The sequence below is a fragment of the Thamnophis elegans genome, chromosome Z, assembly GCF_009769535.1.
Source record: "Thamnophis elegans isolate rThaEle1 chromosome Z, rThaEle1.pri, whole genome shotgun sequence".
NCBI lineage: Eukaryota > Metazoa > Chordata > Lepidosauria > Squamata > Colubridae > Thamnophis > Thamnophis elegans.
Genome location: NC_045558.1, coordinates 98574438 through 98595046, shown reverse-complemented (window position 1 = coordinate 98595046; position 20609 = coordinate 98574438). Strand labels below are relative to the sequence as shown.

At 37.4% G+C, this 20609-nt stretch overlaps 1 protein-coding gene across 1 annotated transcript in view; it reads right to left on the bottom strand.

Annotated features, from left to right (window-relative positions):
* The window catches only part of LOC116521243 (corticotropin-releasing factor receptor 1), a 64473-nt gene extending 54209 nt beyond the window's left edge, over window positions 1-10264 (bottom strand). The window contains exons 1-2 of the mRNA XM_032235932.1: window positions 10186-10264; window positions 7160-7270 (exon numbers count right to left, since the gene is read on the bottom strand). Coding sequence (XP_032091823.1) covers window positions 7160-7270; window positions 10186-10264 — 190 coding nt within the window. The remainder of the gene's footprint in view (window positions 1-7159; window positions 7271-10185) is intronic.
* Window positions 10265-20609: the final 10345 nt, after the last annotated feature.

Sequence of the window (20609 nt, the reverse complement as noted above, 5' to 3'; positions counted from 1 at the left end):
CATCTCTACTGCTGCAGAATAGTGTGATCTATCCAATAAATTTCTCCAGGGTATTTGCCATATTTCAAAGTCTGAAAGGCATCCTTGATGGCCAAAACTCCTTGTTAAATATATCACTTAGCTCTGGAATCTCTGGAGCAGATTCAAGTAACACAGTTCTCAAAATAAAATCAGATGCCTCACATTATACAACAAAGGAAAGATGAAACGGTGATGCTGGAAGGTGGAAGGTGGGTTAAGAAAACATATTTGAACCTATTTGGCTTATTGATTTTTGCATCTCAGAGAATAAAAGTAATTCAAAGTATTCACTGATGATGAATGAACATAGTTGTCATGTCTATGGAGAGTCTTAGTCAACCAGGTCATGGTTGCCCCAAAGGTGCTTTTTCAAGAAACAACTGGACTTTCTTGTTTTTCTTTGAAGATATTTCACTTCTCGTCCAAGAAGCTTCTCCAAAAATTTAAGAAAAACAAGAAAGTCCAGTTGCCTCTTGAAAAAGTTCCTTTGGGAGAGTATAGCTGTCAATCATCCATTGTTTCAACTATAATAGGAAGATAGACAGATTAAGTTGGAAGAATATATTTGTGTGCAATGGAAAACTTAGTGAAATTATCTCTGACATCAGAGTCTATTAGAGCTTGTAGCCACATTGCAGTTAATCATATTTGCAAAGTAACTTGAATAGTTAGAAGTCATTAAGTAGCTCCACAAAAAAATCAGAAAGTGTTGTAAAAAAATATTACAATGTGCTGAGATGGACAGATTAATACTTAAAAGAAAAGGAAGAAACAGAATACTTTTTGACATGAGACTTGTTTTACCAATGGTTAACAAAATCTGAGATTACAATCTAAAAAGCTCCAAAATATAATAACTTTGTATTGAAAATTTTGTATTACTAAATATGAAACTAATTGTATTACTATTTTGCTATTATTACTGACATGTTTATTATTATGATTAATGTTGATTATATGGCATTTCTACTTAAAATCAATTGTTTCCTGAACAACATACTGTTCAGATAGATATGGAATTTTTATGTGATATTTAAAAATGCATTAATAAAACACATATTTTAATAAATCTGGACTCTACTTAATTTCCAGCTTGTGGCTGGAATCACATTATTTCCTGACATGCCTGAGTAGGTAAAGCATTAGATGACAAAATGCCATATCCCCCAACATCAGTTCACTGATATTTGAAGGGGTTAATATAGCCAGATTTTCATGAGAAATGGCCAACCTCTGCACCATATAAGTGTAATCTTTGTGTGTAAGAATGTAACTTCTGTGCACAGTGAGGTCACTTCTTGTTTTCCAAGGTGCATAGATTCAACCTATGCAGTCTCCAATGTGCAGACAGATATTATAGAAGGAGAAGGGAAGAAAAATGAATGGTGAAATCTCCTCTCCCATTTGCAGTTGTCCACTTGTCCTTGATCTTCCCATCTATGCTCAGACAGGCTTGCACTAAAATAGTTGTCACATTGAGGCCCCTTGAAGTATTAGTTCATTTGAGATTTCATTAGACAGGCCTTTGATTGATCAGGTAAGCCTCTTTCATTCCAATTCACATTTTGTACTTGTGGGTGAATCTCTGGGCCTACACCAGAAGCAATGGGTCTTATTGGCAATCACATGCCTGACAGAATCCCAAAGATTTATCTCAGATATGTCACAGGTTAGCATAGTCCAGATTATTTTAGATCAATAAATGGATTGCCTATTTTGAATCCCTGCAAAACAGTGAGACCTATTAAGAAAGCTACTTTTGCTTGATCAGCAAGAAAATTATGTGACCTTAGAGACATATACAATTTGTTTTGAGCAAAAAAAAGCAGTAATCTGGCTTGGATTTCTGTCCAAGCATAATTCGCATAATTCCTGACCTTCGGTCCTTCTGGTGCGCCCTAAAAAGTTGGCTTTTCCAGCAAGCCGGCCTGGCTTGAATAAAATAAATTATTAATTTTAATTGTTAATTTTAATTTAATTTCTAAATCTCATTGTAACTGTCTATGGGTTTTTTGGATATTCTATTTAATCTTTCTTTTAACTTTTGTAATATGTGTTTTTATGTTGTACGCCACCCTGAGTCCTTTGGGAGAAGGGTGACATATAAGTCCAATAAACCTAAATCTAAACCTAACCTGTCTCATTTGTCTGGCAAGAAAGTAGGCATCTGTCATAAAAATGCTACTGCAGTTGCTGTTACAATTGTGGCAGAATCTGCTGGGATAGCTATTGGGAGAAGATTCATTTAGGAATCTTTCCCACCTGCTGGGCTAACAGTTCCATAGTTAGGACTAGCCAATATATCTGGGTAGCTATCAAGTGTAGATATATAAGCAAGGGGTTGGCCAAGTGACTGGTGGTTAGCAGAATCATCTGGAGTTTGTAACGTCAAGAGATTGGAAGGATTAGGGTTTGGATTATCTAAACTGAATCTCCTTCCCTATAATTTCAATCCTTGGGGCTGGTTCTACCCTCTGGGAAAGAAAGAATAAGCTAATTTCTTTATGTGATCGCTCTTTAGATGCCTAAACAGATTTCTTTTCTACAGGGTAAATATATCTCATTCTAGATAGAACGGAATTCCAATCTCTTCAAAATCCTGATAGCCTTCCTTGCTTCAGTTTGCTAATTCTTTTTAGATTCTACTGTCCAGAATTAAATACAGCTTTTGATGTGGAGTCTGACTACTGCAAAATAGAGTGGGAATTACTTTCTATGCTCCTATTAATACACCTCCCAAGTAGTATTTGCCTTTATAATAACTGCGTTATAGTGTTGGCTTATGTTCAACTTGTGATCTACTAAAACACCTGGATCCTTTCCATATATACAACTGCCAAGCCAGATTGATCCCTCCCTCCCTCTCCCCTCCCCATAATTTATATAAATTCCCTTTGTTTTTGTTTTTTATCACCGGGCTTTACATTTCTCTCTCTCTCTCCCTCTCTCCCTCCCTCTCTCTCTCTCTCTCTCCCTCCCTCTCTCTCTCTCTTTCTCTCTCCTTCAGTTCACAGTTCAAGCCTGTCTAGATCTTTTTACATTCTTCTTTTTCATTTCTAAATTTTTTCCTAGCTTTATATCATCTCTGCTTTTGATAATCATCCCCTCAATCACTTATTCTAAAGCATTAATAAAATCCTGACCAAAACTTGAACCAAGACAGATATATTTATCATTGTACTCTGTATTATTCTCCAAGTTGATGTAGAGAGATTTATGAGGATCTTATGTGGTCATTCACAAATTTTAAATCTATCTAGCGGTTATATAATCTAGCCCACATTTTATCATTACCAGTTTATCAGTAAGTATATCATGACAGATTTTGTCAATAAGGATGGAGGATCTCGTTCTGATTCCCGAGCAGATATGTAATGACTTCTTCCCAATATTGTGAATTGTGGGAGATGAATCAAGACAGAGTCTGCTGGTAGTTGGTAGAACTTACCTGGAGTCTCAACATAGCATTCGTACCCTGAGAAACTCTGGCTCTTAATAATCTCCCACTTCTTCCACTTTTAGTTTCTGCTACTCCTGTTTATTCTCACAAGCAACAGAGAAAGATTAGCCCTTTGTGGCAAAAACAAACACAAACTTTCTCAGATTGCTCAATGAGTAAAATATTGTTTCAAAGTCCTCATGATATTGATGATCCCATTATCTTAGATTGGTCAGAAATAGTATTTCAGAAATCACTGAAGGTTCTAGAATCTTTCCAATGCAGAAGCAGGCCAAATGATTTGGAATATTGGATGAAATGTTTATTCATGTCCTTAATTCAGACGTTTCTACAAGTTCTAGCACATTAGAGCAGCTGATGCCACTAGTTACCAGAAGGAATCACATTTGGATAGCTGACTCAGTGGCATAACAAATAAAGACCTCCCATGACAACCTCTTTCAAAATGGAATCCTCAATGCACTCTGATGCTGAACTGCAGTGTCCTCGGAATTTTGACCAGCACCCGGCTAGTTCTTCCAAGAGTGTGCTGGTTGGTTGTGATGCGCCTGCTGGCTGGTGGGTCACACCAAATCAGCACACTCTTTGAAGAACTAGCCGGGTGCTGGTTGAAACTCCGAGGACACTGCATGAATTACAACTCCAGTCTGTAATACTGACTGGCTGTGGATAGTAGGATTGGTTACCCAGCATTCTAAAGCTACTAAGATGTGGAAAACTATCCTTTCTCTAGCACTAAATGGATTATGGCAAGTTTCAAATGAATTTTAAAAGTGGCTATATTGATTTTCGGTTAGAAGCATAGCAGAGCCGGCAGGAGAAACAAAAACTTTTCTGTTTTTAATCAGAGGTAGAGAAGAGAAGGAATTAGGTAGTGCATTGTTTCAATAAAACTCTTGTCTCCAAAACCCTGCATACAGTAATGCAGGGTTTTAAAATAAATACGAATGATATTTTGTATATTTAAAGGTATCTACATGTTAAATCTCCTGTTATTAGGACTAGAATTCACAGTCTCCCAGGTCCTTGACTGACATTTTTAAACCACTGCAGAAAAACTGATTCTTATCATTATAGAACCATTAGATCCCCCCCCCCCCAAAAAAAAACACTGTCTTTCCCTTTCTTCTTCTTTTTCATTCACAAACTTACTCAACTCTGGATCAAGATGTGATTTGCTTAAGCAACTTCTGGCACTCTGTCAAAGACTGTACTAGTATCTTGAGCTTTCTTTTTTCAATGCTCCAGTGAGCAACTGCCTATTTAATGGCTCAAAGTGCCATTTTGGGTGAGTGTCTGTAATTTATGGGAAAAGTTTATGATCGGGAAAGAGGTGACATGGTGAGTTAAAATTAATTATGGTCATCCTAAAATAAGGAAACTGTCCAAAATGCAAATATTAAATATGCTTAGAAATATTAAATACATAATAATTAATAAAATGATGTATTTTAGAAAGTACTCTATATGTTTGATAAGTATATGCAATACACATATGAAATAAAATACACAAAGGATAATACATTCTAACTATATCAAAGATAAATGTTAAATGTTCAAGCTTTTCCCTGGTTGCAAAAACATTTTTTTTTTCTGCAGCTTCATGTGTATCTATTTTTCAACAAATAATTAATCTGATTCACAAGATGCTGGAAGCAAATAAACTAAACAATGAACATGATCTTTAGGTTGAAATATAAAACTCAGTTGGATTTGACACAGAATTTAAGATACTGGGGTGACAAGGCTGAGCAACAGCCCTGTTCTCATTTCTTATCTGGCCAAACTCCAGCTGTTCTCCTCAAGTTCTCAAGTTCTCTTACAATGACTTAAATCAGGATTCCTTCATGCTCACATGCTGGAAAAATTGCTCCTCATGATTTAATGGTTTAGCAAAGAGAATTCATGCCAAGGGGTAAGAATGGTGAAGTGTGCTTGTTAATTAGGCAGGAAATTTACTTACAAATGAACTAATATAAATTAACAGGTGCCATTTACGCAGTATGCATATAAGCTTGGTAAAACAGAGACTTTAACCAGTGTTGCCCAGAGCTATCAAACATATGTTCAGAAGTAATGGTGATTAAGTGAGTGCTTATGCTTCTGTTTTCTGCACTTCATGTCCAAAACTTTGCTAGATCAGGTCTGTGGTTGACATGTACCCCAAAACTATGTCCTATATTTCATTCAAATTATTACATCCATACATATCAAATCTTGTAGAAAGAAGGAAAATTCCTATGAATATTGAAAAAAACCTGTAGCAGATAGAAGAGACCTGAACCTCAGAGATATTTTGACCAAAGCAATATAATAAAAGGTTTCTTATTTTAAGAGAAAGAAAGCAATGACACGTGAAAAGGGCACAGATAGTTCAGATTCAGGTGCTAATTGCAGATACATGGGAAGGCCTGAAGAGGGATGTAATCAAGAATTTTTGGCAGGCAAAATGAAGAAAAACTGGCACTAGGTACTGGATCTTCAGTGCGTTGTATTCAAGCACAGTGAATAATTAGCCCTATCTTCTTAATAACAATGCAGTCACCATATTCCATATGCCTCCACGTGCCTTTATTATTGGAGCAAACCGGCTGCAGGCCTCTGTTAGGAACTCGGCCAGCATGCGGGATGGAACATTAATCAGGAGAGCCCTTCTGCACACCTTATTGAGAACAGGCAAGAACAAAAATAGCAACATTTATTTCTGGTTAGGCTGCAGTGTAAATTGTTATTTCCAAATTATAAATTTTCAGGACCTGAATTTAGCACCCAAATCTCAACAGACTACCGACAGACAGAGCAAGAGTCATCCACAAATTTTCCCCAGCTTCTTCTGTTAGAGGCATTTTCTTCATCAAAAAGTTAGTTGTGGCTTTTAAGTTCCTGCCAAGTAGAGAAATTATCCTCTCCTTCACACTTATTGAACAAACAGTTCTTTCATCAGGAAAGAGTATTCCCTGATCAACATCCATGATCCTTAATTTATTATCTATGCTCACCTCCCAAATATTGAGAATTACTAGAGATTGTTACAGGTTAAGGCCACTGAGAAAATGCTTGCTCAGTCTGATGCTAATGGGCATTATGGCTGAGGATTATGAGAGTTTTAGTCCTAAACTTGTGGAGAATGCCAACTTTGATTTCTGATTGTAATCTGCAAGTGTGAAAAGAGGTTTGGGGAAACTCACATTATACAATGTGATGTAAAATATATCTTTGGAATTTTTTAAAAAATGTATGACAAATTGATACCTACTAAAATCAGGCTAATAGGCATGGTTCCAGAAAGCAAAGCTGCATAGTTAGCCAGGTACCTAACTCTTCATTCCAGAAAGGTGTGGGCCAGTGGTGGTTTCAATTTATTTTACTACTAGTTCGCTTGTGTGCACTTGTGCATATGCGTGACGCTTCTGTGCATCCGCAGAAGTGTCTGGGTGGGTGGGCAGAGCCTCCCACTGCCGCCACTACAAGTTCATCCAATCCAGGGCGAACCAGCAGAAACCCACCTCTAGTGTGGACATCACAACCTTTCATAGTGCTGAAATCTCTAGTTTCAGATTCCAGAAATCAGCCAGTCCGTGGTGATTACCTGAACTGTTCTCAGGAAATGATCATCCATCAAGTTGGACAATGTGTCGGTCTGACAGACAGCAAGTCAAATAATTGAAACTTACTTACCAGTAATATTGTTGGCAGAAGAAAGATTTCTACAGTGTTCATCACCAATAGAGGCAGCAGCTAAGTTGAACCAGAAGAAAATAACCTGGATGAGAAGAAAAGACAGATGGCCTGAATAGTTGCAGGGGAATACAGAGACAACTCTCAATATTCTGTTGACATCAACCTTTTTGCATCTTATGGGGTTCCAAATTGGCTGAAAATTCAGAAAGCTGTTGTTGCAACAGATCTGGAGGACACCAAGCTAGAGAAGCTTAGCTGAAGTGTGAGGCATAGACAGCTCATCCATAAAAGTGAAGTGATGCTTAGAAATAATGGGACTAAAATAGAGAAGCAGAACTGCACAGAATAAAAGATAATAGTCACAACTTCTTCATACTTATGGAACTGAGGTGTTCAGTATTGTAAATATGAAAGGAAACATTGCCAGATTTACTTTTAAATTTCTGAAGGTGACAGTTTACAAAAAAAACTAAACAAACCCAATAAGAATGTTTTAGCTTTCTTGGCATATCTTGATTGCTTTGGCAAACAATCGAGAACTTGTCATTCATCAAATATTGTCAAGTACTATGAATGTCTTTACAAGACATATATCAACTATTGTCAAATATCAGCCCATCACATACAAAAATATCATGCAGAGACAGCTGTATCTTATGTTGAGGGACAATGAATTCTCTATCTTATTTAGGTTGCAATCTTATATAAATTTATTTGGGCATAATCTTAATGGAACTTAGTGAAATTTATTTCTGAGTAAATATGTACAAGCTTACTAAACTACAGCACTGATTTTCTCTAATCTTCAAAAAGGAGAAAGAACATTTTTTTACAAAAAAGGGAGTTTGTTTCTACGATTGTCATATTTCTATTTTTGCTATCATCATCATCATCATCATCATCATCATCATCATCATCATCATCATCAAAATCATTGTTTATAAATTCAAGAGAAGCCATATTAGATTATACTAGAAAAATACTGTATGAAGCATCCTCTTTTCTCCAATCATTAACCAGATGTCTCGAGAAATTTATAAATCCATTGAACTAAATAAGTGGTACAGATTCATCCAACAGATACACCTTTTGCTGACTCAAGACTCACTCACAATGTTCAATTTTTCCATTCCCTTTTTCTATGCTTTGCTTTTAGCTACTGCAATATAGTTGTGGACATGGCAGAAAACAAGATGGTGAAAGGATGCTGAGATAGAATCCCATCAGTGGATGGGAATAACTGTAGCTCACAAGTAGGGCCAATCCTTCCAAAGAATCCTATGTTTGAACATGGCTAGTTTGGATAAGATTGGGAAAGATTTTGTCAGAAGAACTGTCTTCCGAATATCAGCAAAATAACTTTGAAGGGACTAGTGGTTTGGGTTAGTAGGGTGCAAAGCAGTCTTTTGTGTAATTGCAAAGAACTTTATTTAAGGAAAATGTTCACTAGTTTGTAGTTTGTAGTTGTAGTTTATTGGGATTTATATGCCGCCCTTTTCCCTGAGGGGACTCAGGGCGGCTTACAACCACAGGGGGGGGAGGGGGGGTGTTTTCATTGTTAGTGTTTCAAACCCAGTGAAAGCTGGTTTTGTTCTATCTTTCGGGGCAGGGAACGATACCTATAGATTGTCACAGTAGTGAAAAGCACAGGTGTCGAGTATTTAAAAGCTGAGAACATACAGTATTTGAATGTTCAGAAAATGCAAGGTTTCAATACTGTTAAATGTAGTTTTAGAGGGAAGACTAGAGGACAAACATGCCAAGTTATTATGGAGAAATAATTTGGAGAAATGTAATAAAGAAGAATTTACAATAACTTATTAAGTACCAAATATGTCAGAGGGTGAAATGACTGAAAAATTTGATTAAAATATTAGGAATAATTAGGCCATTATACTGAAATTTTAAGGCATCTTTAAGATTTAGAAGGGATACATTTATTCAACTTTTTTTTTAGATTTATAGCTGAAATTTCCTCAAGAAATTCAAGGTACTATGCATACATTTGCTCCTCTAATTTTTCCTTTACAATAACCATATGAGATAAAAATTGGTTGAAAAATTATGACTGGCTGAAAATTATCTAGTGAATTGCAACCTTCTGGAGGATATTCCAGTACCCTGTGAGATAAAGAGTGAAGAGGGGAAAAAAAACATATACTGTACTTGTAATGTGTTGTGAGGCTACGTTGTGTTCAATCATTATGATTTATTATCTGGAAGAGATGGTGGTAGATAAAAACCAGGATTCTGTTCAAAATTAAGCTTGAGATGAAAAAATTAGTAGCCATTAAAGGGAGGAGTTGATGAAATCCTCTACATATAGAACCAGCAAAAAAGGTAAAATTAACCAAACATTTACAAAAGAAACAGAAGGTTTTTTCCACAATAGAAGTGATGTTATGAGCTATCAAGTTGGTGTCGACTCTAAGACATCACATATACCTTTTCCAGAATGATCTGTTCCCAACCTATCTCTCTTCTAAATCTAATGATGTACCCATTACTACTGTAATTCAACAATTCCATCCCCCTTACTGCTAATTGTCCTCTTTTTTTTCTTTCCTTCCACTTTTCATGGCATTCCTAAGAGAGGTGGGCCTTTGCCTAATACATCCAAAAATAATTTGAGCTGGTCACATGCCCCTCAGGTGAGAACTAGGATTTGATTTATTCTATGACCATTTGTTTGTTTTTCTGAGTAACCATGGAATTTTAAGCAGTCTTTTCCTACATGAAAGTTCAAAAACATTTATTCTTTTTCTATCCTGCTTTTACAAACTCTAATTTTTTTCCTTTCATAGGAAAAAAATAAAGTGTCAGGAAAACCAGTGCCTGTGCAGTTCTCAACTGAATCAGTAGAGACGTGTTACATCTCTTTTCCAAAGCCTTCATTGCTACTCTGCCAAGCTGTAATTTCCAATGTATTTCTTGGCTGCTGCTTTCTTTGTGACAGTCAGTCCTAAAAGAAAAAAAAATTCTCCCTCACTTCAATATCCTGTCAGTTTTAATGGTTGCTATACTTGTCATTAGTTTGGTCTTAGTCTCTTCTTTTTTCACTGTGCTCCCTTGATTTCCTTCACCAGAGCCAAATTGTGTCATTGTTATAGCATAGATAACGGATCCTCCTGTTTTAAAACTGCACATCTTTTTCCAATCTGGTTTCTCAATATCTATTTGTCATATCGGTTGAATAAATAAAGGGATAATATATGACTTTGTCTCACTCCTTGCCAGCCAAAAACCAGTCTGTTTTCTTATGATCGGACCTGAACTGCCTATATAGGTTTCGCATGAGAATAATGAGATGTTCTGTGATGTCCATTTTCCTAAGCAGAGTCCAGAGTTTGACATGGTTGGCATAATCAATGAAAAACATATTGATTCCTTTTTTGTATTCTTTGGTTCATGCAATTATCCAGTGGGCATCAAAAATAATGTCTCATGTTCCTTGGCCTTTTCTGAAATCAGCTTGAACATCTAGCACCTCCATTTCCTTGTAGTGCTCTAATGTGTTTTGGATGATCCTAAGCATTATTTAAATACTGGGAAATAAAAATAAACTCAGGAAGTTTATGATTAAAGGTTAGATACATTGCAAAAGAGAATTATTTTTGTATTAATAATAGCTATAATATTTCAAAAGTCATACTTATATAAATTGTCTAAATGGATCACATTGTAAGAGCATGAATTTGAAATCCTAATTAACCATCCTGACATTTATACCATTATGAACACATTAGACACTAATATTCCCTGAATTATGTAAAAGTGACAGTGTTTAATCTCATGGAATTATTTTATTAAATTTTGTATAAAATATATGAAAGCTATTGTAGTTATATTACATTTTTAATCATTGAAAATAAGGCTATTGAGGAGCATGATTAAGTAGTGGGATTTCTATTCTAATAATATTTTTTACAAGGGTTCAATATAAAACAGTTCATGGTGTTATAAATTAGTGATTGAGATACATGGAATACATAGGGGCAATATTATTTGCGCTCTGTATGTAAACACTTGGGGATTAAAATAAGAAATATAGTGAATACAATTAACATTGAATAATGATTTGCATAATACATATTGAACTGTTGGGACGCCTTGCCCTGGGCTGTTGCAATGAATCCTCATGATTTATTGATTTATTAATTTAGACGCGTTAAAAATGATTGCATAGAACTATCAAGTGCATTTCCTCCAACACATCAATTATATACAGGTAGCTTTTAGATTACATCTATTCATTCAGTGACCATTTGAACTTGCAAGGTGCTGAATGAAGGGGACTTATGCTGAATGAAGGGGTCCTTGGAATTCTGACCATCACAGCATCCTCACAGTCATCTAATTGCAGTTTAGGTACTTGTGCCTTACTTGCAATTGCATTAAATTAATGAAATTGAAATTTTGCAGCAAGTGTCAGTTATTGTGATTTCCAATATTTCCTGCTGGCTTTCCAAGCCAATGGGAAAAGTGGCAGGAAATTGGAAATTGTAGTCATGCAATAGTCATGCAGTTCTCAATGAATGAATGAAAGCCTGGATTGATAGAACTGTTGTCGATCAGTGATGTGATCAGATGACATTGTGCTTTATGACCACATCACATAGCGACAGCAGTTCCAGTCTCAATTGCTATCATAAAACAAAAATTACTTGGCTTATGATAGCAATTGATCTTGCTTTTACAGACTTCTAAGCAAGTTGTAAAAAGGAGGGCATCAATAACATACCCAGTAGATAGCAATAGCAATAGCACTTAAGACTTATATACCACTTTACAGTGCTTTCCAGCCCTCTCCTAACAGTTTACAGCCTATTGCCCCCAACAATTTGGATCCTCATTTTACCCACCTCAGAAGGATGGAAGGCTGAGTCAACTTTGACCCTGGTGAGATTTGAACTGCCAAATTGCAGCAGTCAGTTGTCAGCACAAGTAGCCTGCAGTACTGCACTCTAACCACTATGCTACCAAGGCTCTTTGAGATATATAGTAGATGTACTTAATATCCTGTATCTCATCTATTGCTAAGAAGAATCAATTCCATCTTTTGGAGAACATTCCATTGTTTCCACATCAGCCTTTAAGCTAAGAGAAAATGACTGGTCCCAAGGCAGCCAGGTATTTCTGTCTCAAGAGTTTTCACCTCCAATACCCTATGCCATCTAGGTACCTTCCAGAAATATTGCATTTTCAACTAATATCCATCCAGGCTGATGAAATATCATCTTTCCATTGGGTGGCTCTGCACCAAATTGGAGAAGACGCTTTTAGCCATTGTCCAATGTTTTCACTTAAGGTGAGACACATGCATTTCGCTGTTTATTATGGATGATATCCAAAACAGAAACCTTCCTATATAAATTACCAGCTGCTGAAGAAGGGTGAGAGTGGTGGAATTTTGGTTCACTGCAATTAATGTAATTTTTGAACACAACTTTAAAATGACTTTACATTTTGAAAAACAAATTACATCATAAAAGATTGTTAAAAGCTGTCCTTCTGCCTTATGCTTTCTCTCTCAACATCCTTTCCCCATCATATAATGCTTTCAGCCTGTCATTTATGACTCCCCCAAATGTTGCATCAGTTCTTTTCTTAAAAGTAGAGAATTTTCTACAACCACAGCCTTGAAGTCTCAAGACCTGGGAAGCTGCTGCACAACCATCCACCTGGGTTCAGAGGATTGTGTTGCATTGTCTAGGAACTTCATTGCAATATCTGACCTTGCAATATCTCATCAACAGCTGAAGAGAGCAAGCTTGAGTTTCTGGCTGCTTTGGTGTGTCACATATTACAACTACAACCAAGGCATGGGATCTGGATGTCACTCTTTCTGCAGTAACCTGGCATATACCCATCAGGTTGTGCATTTAGGACCTGCAACATCTGGAAGCCTGGAAAGAAAGTCCCGACTTCAATTTTTAAAAGATTCTGGCATAAGGATTCAGAGATTCACAGTTGACCCAGAGACTTCAAGGTCTGCAATAAGATCTAGTTTCTGTTCCAAGAAAAAAAACTCTTCTGGCTCTTGAGGTTCCTAGAAGTGAATCCTTGATCAGTAGAATTTGCCAACCAACCTGAAAGGCTTCATTTTGAAATTATTGCTATTGCTGTTTTCAGCTTAGGGAAACAACAGCTGTGCCTCTTTGTGAGATAATGTGTATGTTTCTATGTATGTGTTTGAGAGAAATACTCTCTGATTAGAAAAGCAAGATTTTATCTCTAGAAAGAAAGGTAGGCAAAATTCCTCAGGTCTTTCTGAAATCCTAAATGCCTTATAGTACTGCCAGCAGGGAAAAAAAAACTTTCGAGCAGAAGTCAGCAGCATCAAAAATTCAAGAAGAAGCCCTACCTTTTTAAAATGAATGTTATGCATGCACCATCTTGAGTTTTTTGCTCCTTTATGGATGCACTTGGCAGAAGTCCAATATCCCATTCAGCAAAATGAACAGGAGGGAACTTAACTACCTTGCAACATTTTGGAGTAAGATGTACTCTATCTTAGGAACATCCTCCCTAGCCTAGCCTCAAATCCCGCAACTAAACCAATCTGTGTTTCTGGCCTTCTGTTCAGGAACATTTTCTATAATCTCTGATATATGGAAATGTATTGTAGCTGTTTCAGTGTTAAGGGGTGCACTCTAGAATCAGTTTTACACATGTTGGTTTTGGCTTAATGCAATATGTGAACCTAGCCATTGTGGGTTATTCAACAGAAACCATGACTTAATGATATGGTTGGTACAGTGTCCCAGCCAACTGTGGCTTTAAACCAGTGGTGGGTTTCAAAAATTGTTGGAACCTATTCTGTGGGTGTGGCCTCCTTTGTGGGAGTGGCTTGCCACCCATGTGACCAGATATGAAATTGCACCCCTAGAAAAAAAAACTGGGGGTCTTCAAATCTGACAGCTTTAAGACTTGTGGAATTCTTCCTCCAGTCATGTTGGCTCAGAAACTCTGGCATTGAAGCATGCAAGTCTTAAAGCTGTCAAGTTACAAGATCCCTGCACCCTTAACCCTTTAGGGAAAAAAACCCAGGGGTCTTCAATCCTGACAGCTTTAAGACTTGTGGACTTCAACTCCCAGAATTCCTCCTCCAATCATGTTGTGGTGACATCATCTGGGTGGATCTGCTCCATCTTCGGTTTTTTCACAGGGGGCAGGGCTGCCGCTGAAGATGCCAATGAGCCCCCGCCACCACCAGAATAACTGCTGCTGCCTCCTCCTCCTCCTCCTCCTCCAACAGCACCACCACATTTGCTGCCCGGTGCTGCGGCTGAGGTGAAGCCGCCAAAACTCCCGCTGGTGCCCCTGCCCGTGGCAGCAGCAGCGAGCGGCGCCTCCCCCTCCACTCGGAGCACCTGATCTGGGCCCCGCATTACTCCTGCCGCCACTTCCTCCTCCTCCACCGTGCTTTTGAGAAGCCATGAGGCCTTTTTTTCCTGCTCCCGCCCCCTCTGCCGCCTTCCTACTGGCTCCTGCAGCCTCATGGCTCCTCAAAAGCATGGCAGAGGATGAGAGGGGAGGAATAATGCGGGGCCCAGCTCAGGTGCTCTGAGCGGAGGGGGAGACATCGCTGCCAAGGGTGGAGGTGCCAGCAGGAGCTTTGGCAGTTTTACCTCAGCCACAGCATCAGGCGGCAAATCCAGCAATGCTGAGGGAGGCGGAGGAGGCGGCAGCAGATATTCCAGTGGCGGCGGGGGCTTTGGGGGTTCACTTCAGCCGTAGCACCAGGCGCAAGCGGCTAGGACCGGCCACCCACAAAGGACCTTCCCCGGTTTGCTTTGCTGAAAATGGGGTGACTGGCGCTAGTTTCAGTGGCCGCAGCCGGCGCAAGCTACCGTCAGTCTCCCAGTGCTCAACAAAACAAGTCTGGAGAGGTCCTTTACGGGTAGCCAGTTCTAGCTACACCTTAGAGGGACCATTGCCAGCATTCCCGGAAGTTAATTACTTCTGAGTTCACCGACCAACTGGTCCGCAAGGACTGGCAAGGACCGGTAGCAACCCACCCTTGCTTTAAACTTTAAAATGACAAGTATGAACCCTTAAGAAACCATGCTTAAAATAAAAATATGGCACAGGATATGAATGCACTCAAATCCTGTTTTTCTTCATTTGCATTTTATATGTCCCAGTTGAGCTCTGGCGCTATTTGGAGTTGAACCTTAGTTCAATAAACCTTGAGATAATGGTTGCATACTAACCATAGTCACCTGAAACATGGTTTACTAATTAACCCTTTTGCCTGGATCTGCACAACACATTGAACTATAAAGTAATCATAGTGGCCATGTTCACCAGTTCCCTGAGCCAAAGACAAACCAACTTGACATTTTAGCTTCGCAGAGCTGTTCAAATCCAACCAATGCCTTGCGACCAACATTTTAAAAATTCACTGAAGAAAAGCTGCTAATAGATTAAATTACCTCAGTCACTGACCCCTATTTATATTCCTGATACCTTTTACACCTGATTACAGCAATTAAGGACAATAATGAGATCAGGCTGAACAAATGTGGACCATACAAATAACGATCAGCTCATAACTTTGGAATCACATGCACTGTGTGGGAAGTCACTAACTAATTAGAGTAATTTGAAACAAAAAAACAACAACCAAGCGCTCTTCTTGGGTATGAAACCACTTCACTGACCCTCTACTTAATTAATTCTTGCACATAAAGATGCTTTGTTGCACCAGCCACACTAGAGTTGGCATTTTTAATCCACTTATCAGGTCTTTCCCAAGGATCTGGGAGGAGTGGATATTGATTGATTTAGATACTGAGTCAAAGAAATCATCACCGGATATAAGTTGCTCCGCAGTGGTGAGATTCCAAATCTTTTCCCACTGGTTCTATGAGAGAGTGTTTCACATGTGTGCTCATGCTTTGCATGTGCGCGCACCTAACACATACTTTCACAGCACTCAAAGACTGCCCTAGATGTCAGTGCTGGTGAGCTGAGCTGTTTTTTAACTCAGCTGAGGCGTGGCAATCTGCTTTGCCACGTGGAGCAGCAGAGCTAAAAAAACAAGGGAATATAGGACAGGCAACGATGGGGGCAGGAGGATGGTATTTACCAGTTCTCTGAACTATTCAAAATTTCTGCTATCGGTTCACCCGAACCGGTCTGAACTGTCTGAATACCCCCTTTGCTGCTCTGGATATAAGCTGCTCCAACTAAAGCTGCCTTTTGTAATGATTTTATCAATGTTGATGGCGTTCAAGTGGTACTCCAGATGTTTTGAGATTGCACTCAAAGCACCTATTACTATTAGCACTATTTTTGATTTGTTTTGCCAGGATCTTTCCACTTCTACTTGAGCTATTTATATTTTTTAATTTTCTCCAGTTCTTTCTTTTCTGTTTTGCTGTTTCCAGAAATATGATGTACACTAACCAGGCCTTGTTTTGGTCTTTATTAATAGTTGTTAAGCCTGAGGTATTATGTGGCAGATGCTTGTTTGTTTGAATTCTAAAGTTCCTAATATTATGACCCTGTCTTTTAAGTTATATTCTGTTCTGCTTTGGCATTTTTATTAAAAATAAAATGATATTGGATAGGAAACTCTTAAAAGGAAACATCTTTAGTTTGAAAGAGAACCCAACATTTTAATTTATATTCTACTTTTTTGCGGCTAGGGGTGGTAATTTTCTATGTTACGCCTGCTTTTCAACTAAAATCTAAAAATCCTAACATACTCATACTTTAGTGACTATATATATATATATATAGTGTAGAACTATAGAGACAATAAATTTGATCCGTTTTTTTTTTTTTTGCTTAAACTATAGAGAAGTGGAACAATGGCAGACTCTCTCAATATATGTAATAACCTCAACATACCTGCGATTTGAAAGATGAGTTTCTACAACAGATTCTCAAATCCAATAACCTCCAGATGTGTTAGATTTCAAATCCCACCTTTTGAAGTCAACATGGAGAGTTAAGAGTTACTCTTAAAAAAATCTGAAGGGCAACCCACCTCATCATAAGATAATTGCTTCATTCTCCATGTAGCTTGATGCAATATTCTGGAGAATTCATAGTTCAGCTGAAATTTGGTTGACTAACAAAAACATTATCTAACAAATTTTAAAAATATTTGTCACAGACCTATGCACCTGGTAAAATCCTATGGTGGAGTCTGGTTTTGAAAAATTAAACAAGGTCAGACTTGTTCGTGTTTGGATGGAGAACATTAGAAAATTCCAGGACTGAAGAAGACTGAGAAGATTGAGAAGTTGAGAAAAATATTCTAGAGAAAGACGTTGACAAACCATTTCTACCACTTTGCCAAGAAATGTATATAGTATTTTAAAAATCTTTATTTTTAAGCATAGCTTATAGTACTCTTATTTTAACACAACTGATATATCTGTATTGTCTCTGTGTGTGTGTTTAATATGGATTAAAAAGATAACTAAGATTGAGAAGTACAAAATGGAGTTTGAAACTGAATTATGTACAAATGATGAACGTGCAATAGAAAAAATATATGCTTTTGTAAAGATTTGAAACCCAAGATGAAAGATAAAAATTGATACACAACACTGGAGAAAGTATCAAAAATGTACAAATAGCAGTTAGATTTATATACTGCTTCATAGGGCTTTCAGCCCTCTCTAAGTGGTTTACAGAGTCAGCATATTGCCCCCAACAACAATCCGGGTCCTCATTTTACCCACCTCAGAAGGATGGAAGGCTGAGTCAACCCTGAGCCGGTGAGATTTGAACAGCCGAACTGCAGAACTGCAGTCAGCTGAAGTAGCCTGCAGTGCTGCATTTAACCACTGCGCCACCTCGGCTCAAAGATATTTCAAACCAGTATTAAAAATGTGAAATACTTGAAGGAACACTTTACCATGCATGGTGGACTTGTGAGATACAAATCCACACAATGATGGAAATGATTTGAAAATGAAATATTGTGAAGAAACCAAAACTAGAAAAGATCATGGCACATTGACCATGTATGGTAACTACAGAAAAATGCAGGACTATTGTATGCTCAAACTTCTGAAAGACTGAACAACTATGGATTTTCTGTTGAAAGAAGAAAAATAATATGATTTATGGGTTTGAGGATTGAAAAAATGTGGACTTAAGGATCGAAGAGAATTATATAAAATCTAAGAGGAAGGGAGGATTATAAGATTGTAGGCTGTTGAAGGTGTCAGAAGTCATACATTTCATACCTTTATTTTCTCTCTTTTTTGCATCTGTTTCGATTTTGATTTTTTAAAATTAATTTTTACCGTATTTAAAATTCACAACCAATAGAAATAAAAAACAATGGTATTTAATATACATTTTGTAAGATTTCCTATTTCAAAACAATGAAGAGATAATTCATTCATTCAAGTGTTTCTATACTATTCTACTCAAAAGTTGCTCTGATGCTACCAATATGTTTAAAGTCCTTTAACTTTATGAAATGTCACATACAAATCTAGAATTTCCATCTGATTTGTGTTTGGATTTTAAATTTTATTTTCAAAAACTAAGTCTAAAAACTTAATCATTCTGACTGTTTCCTATACTATATCCGTAAACATAAAACCAAGCCAGATTTTGCATCACATATACAACCTACCTAAGTTAAAATATCAGATATATGGCTGCCTAGCGTTCTGCATAATATTTGCCATTTTTGGCATAGCTGGATATTTATTCTAGCATTTATGTTGGATTGTCATTTCATATGAGAATGGAGTCCAAATGCTTATTTGCCTAATTACCAGTTTAAAAATCAATGTGACAGTTTAGGAGTTATTTCCAAGTGATTTAAGAAAAGCAAATGGCACAGACAATGTCTTATGTGGGAAATTACCTTGCTTCATCTAAACTGTGCACAGAGCTTGTTTAACAACAAAGCATTAATTCTTCCCCTTCCCCCTCCCCCCAGGGAATACAAAAGTGATCAACAGTCCACACTTTACATCTGCAATTAATTACATCAATTAAGGTTTTTAGTCTTACGGGCTTACAAAAAAAGAATACTATGGGTCAGTGAAGACTAGTTGTTTACTGGAAAGAAGTGCTTAGAAATGAAGTTGGTATAACAGTATTATACTTCTTCATAAAACTGCAAGAAAATACTTGAATAGTTTACAATTACAGACGTGCACACACACGCGTGCACACACACACACGTTTATATTTGTTTCTTTAACTTTGCAGCAAGACAAGAAATATATGAGTTTTAGAAGGTAGCATAATATATATAATCAAAGTCCTGCCCGCCCCCTCCCCCATGCACCTCACCTACAATCGCCTTGGACCTCTGGCATGCTCCCAAAAGTGACTCACACCTACTCTACAAAACTTTAATATAGGCTTGCTTGAATATAAACCTGCTTGAGTGATATAATTAGATCCACAGAATAAGAGAAGCATTAAATTAATCACGACTCGCTTGATTAAACTCAGCTCAAAGATTTCATTCAAATAAATCTGTGATTTGTAACAAATCAGAATTGAGAAATATCAGTTTTGATGAAGCTTTATGTTATGCATGTAAATATACTTAAATGCAATTGATTTTCAAAGATGTAAATAGCATCTTTTAGGATTCTAGCAGAAGGAAGAACTGGGATGAGGCTGCATTCTATTCCCTAGTCTATGATCACAGTGATAAAGCTTCTCCACAAATTCTTTAGCCCTCTGGAAAAATCACTCATCCAGAAACTGGACCAATTTAGGAAAACGGCTAAGATTTTTTTTTTCAGGCAAGCTTCTCGAAATTATTTTGTACTTTCTGTTTGCTTTAATTTTGCTTTTCGTATATATTTTAATCTTAATTGGCTGTATCTGGAATCTGAATTATGTTACTTCACTTTGTTATGAACCACCCTGAATTTTTATAACAGGCAATATTATAAATATTGAGAACCAACCAACCAACCAACCAATCAATCAATCAATCAATTCTTTCCCATTATTTGCACCCTATTCAGCCCCAAAGAACAGTTGTAGGAAAGTCATTCAGATTGTATTTACAAAGGGGAAAAGGTTAAACCTGATTTCTCCATCCCCTGTATTCTGCAAACTGATCTGCAGCTGAGATAGATCGCTTCTCACCCATCACTCCCCCCTCTCCTTTACTGTTTAAATTTACAATCATGCAGCAGGCGACTCAGCTGTTTTACAAGTAAGCTTGCTCAAAAAACATAAAGATAATACACTCATTAGTAAAATATGGAAATGCCAAGAGAAAGAAGAGGATTGGCTCTTCCAAAGCCATGAAATAGTTGCATTCAGAAGCAAGATGTTACATCTTTGATGGCAGAGTGGATGTTATGTGTGTCTCTGATTACTTGAAAGCAGGCTGCAAGCACGTAGATGCCACCAGGAAAAATGAGGCGGAGACAAATCACTTGTTTTGTCCAGTTACTCATTCCCCCTCTCTGTTTCTATCAAACAAGCGGTC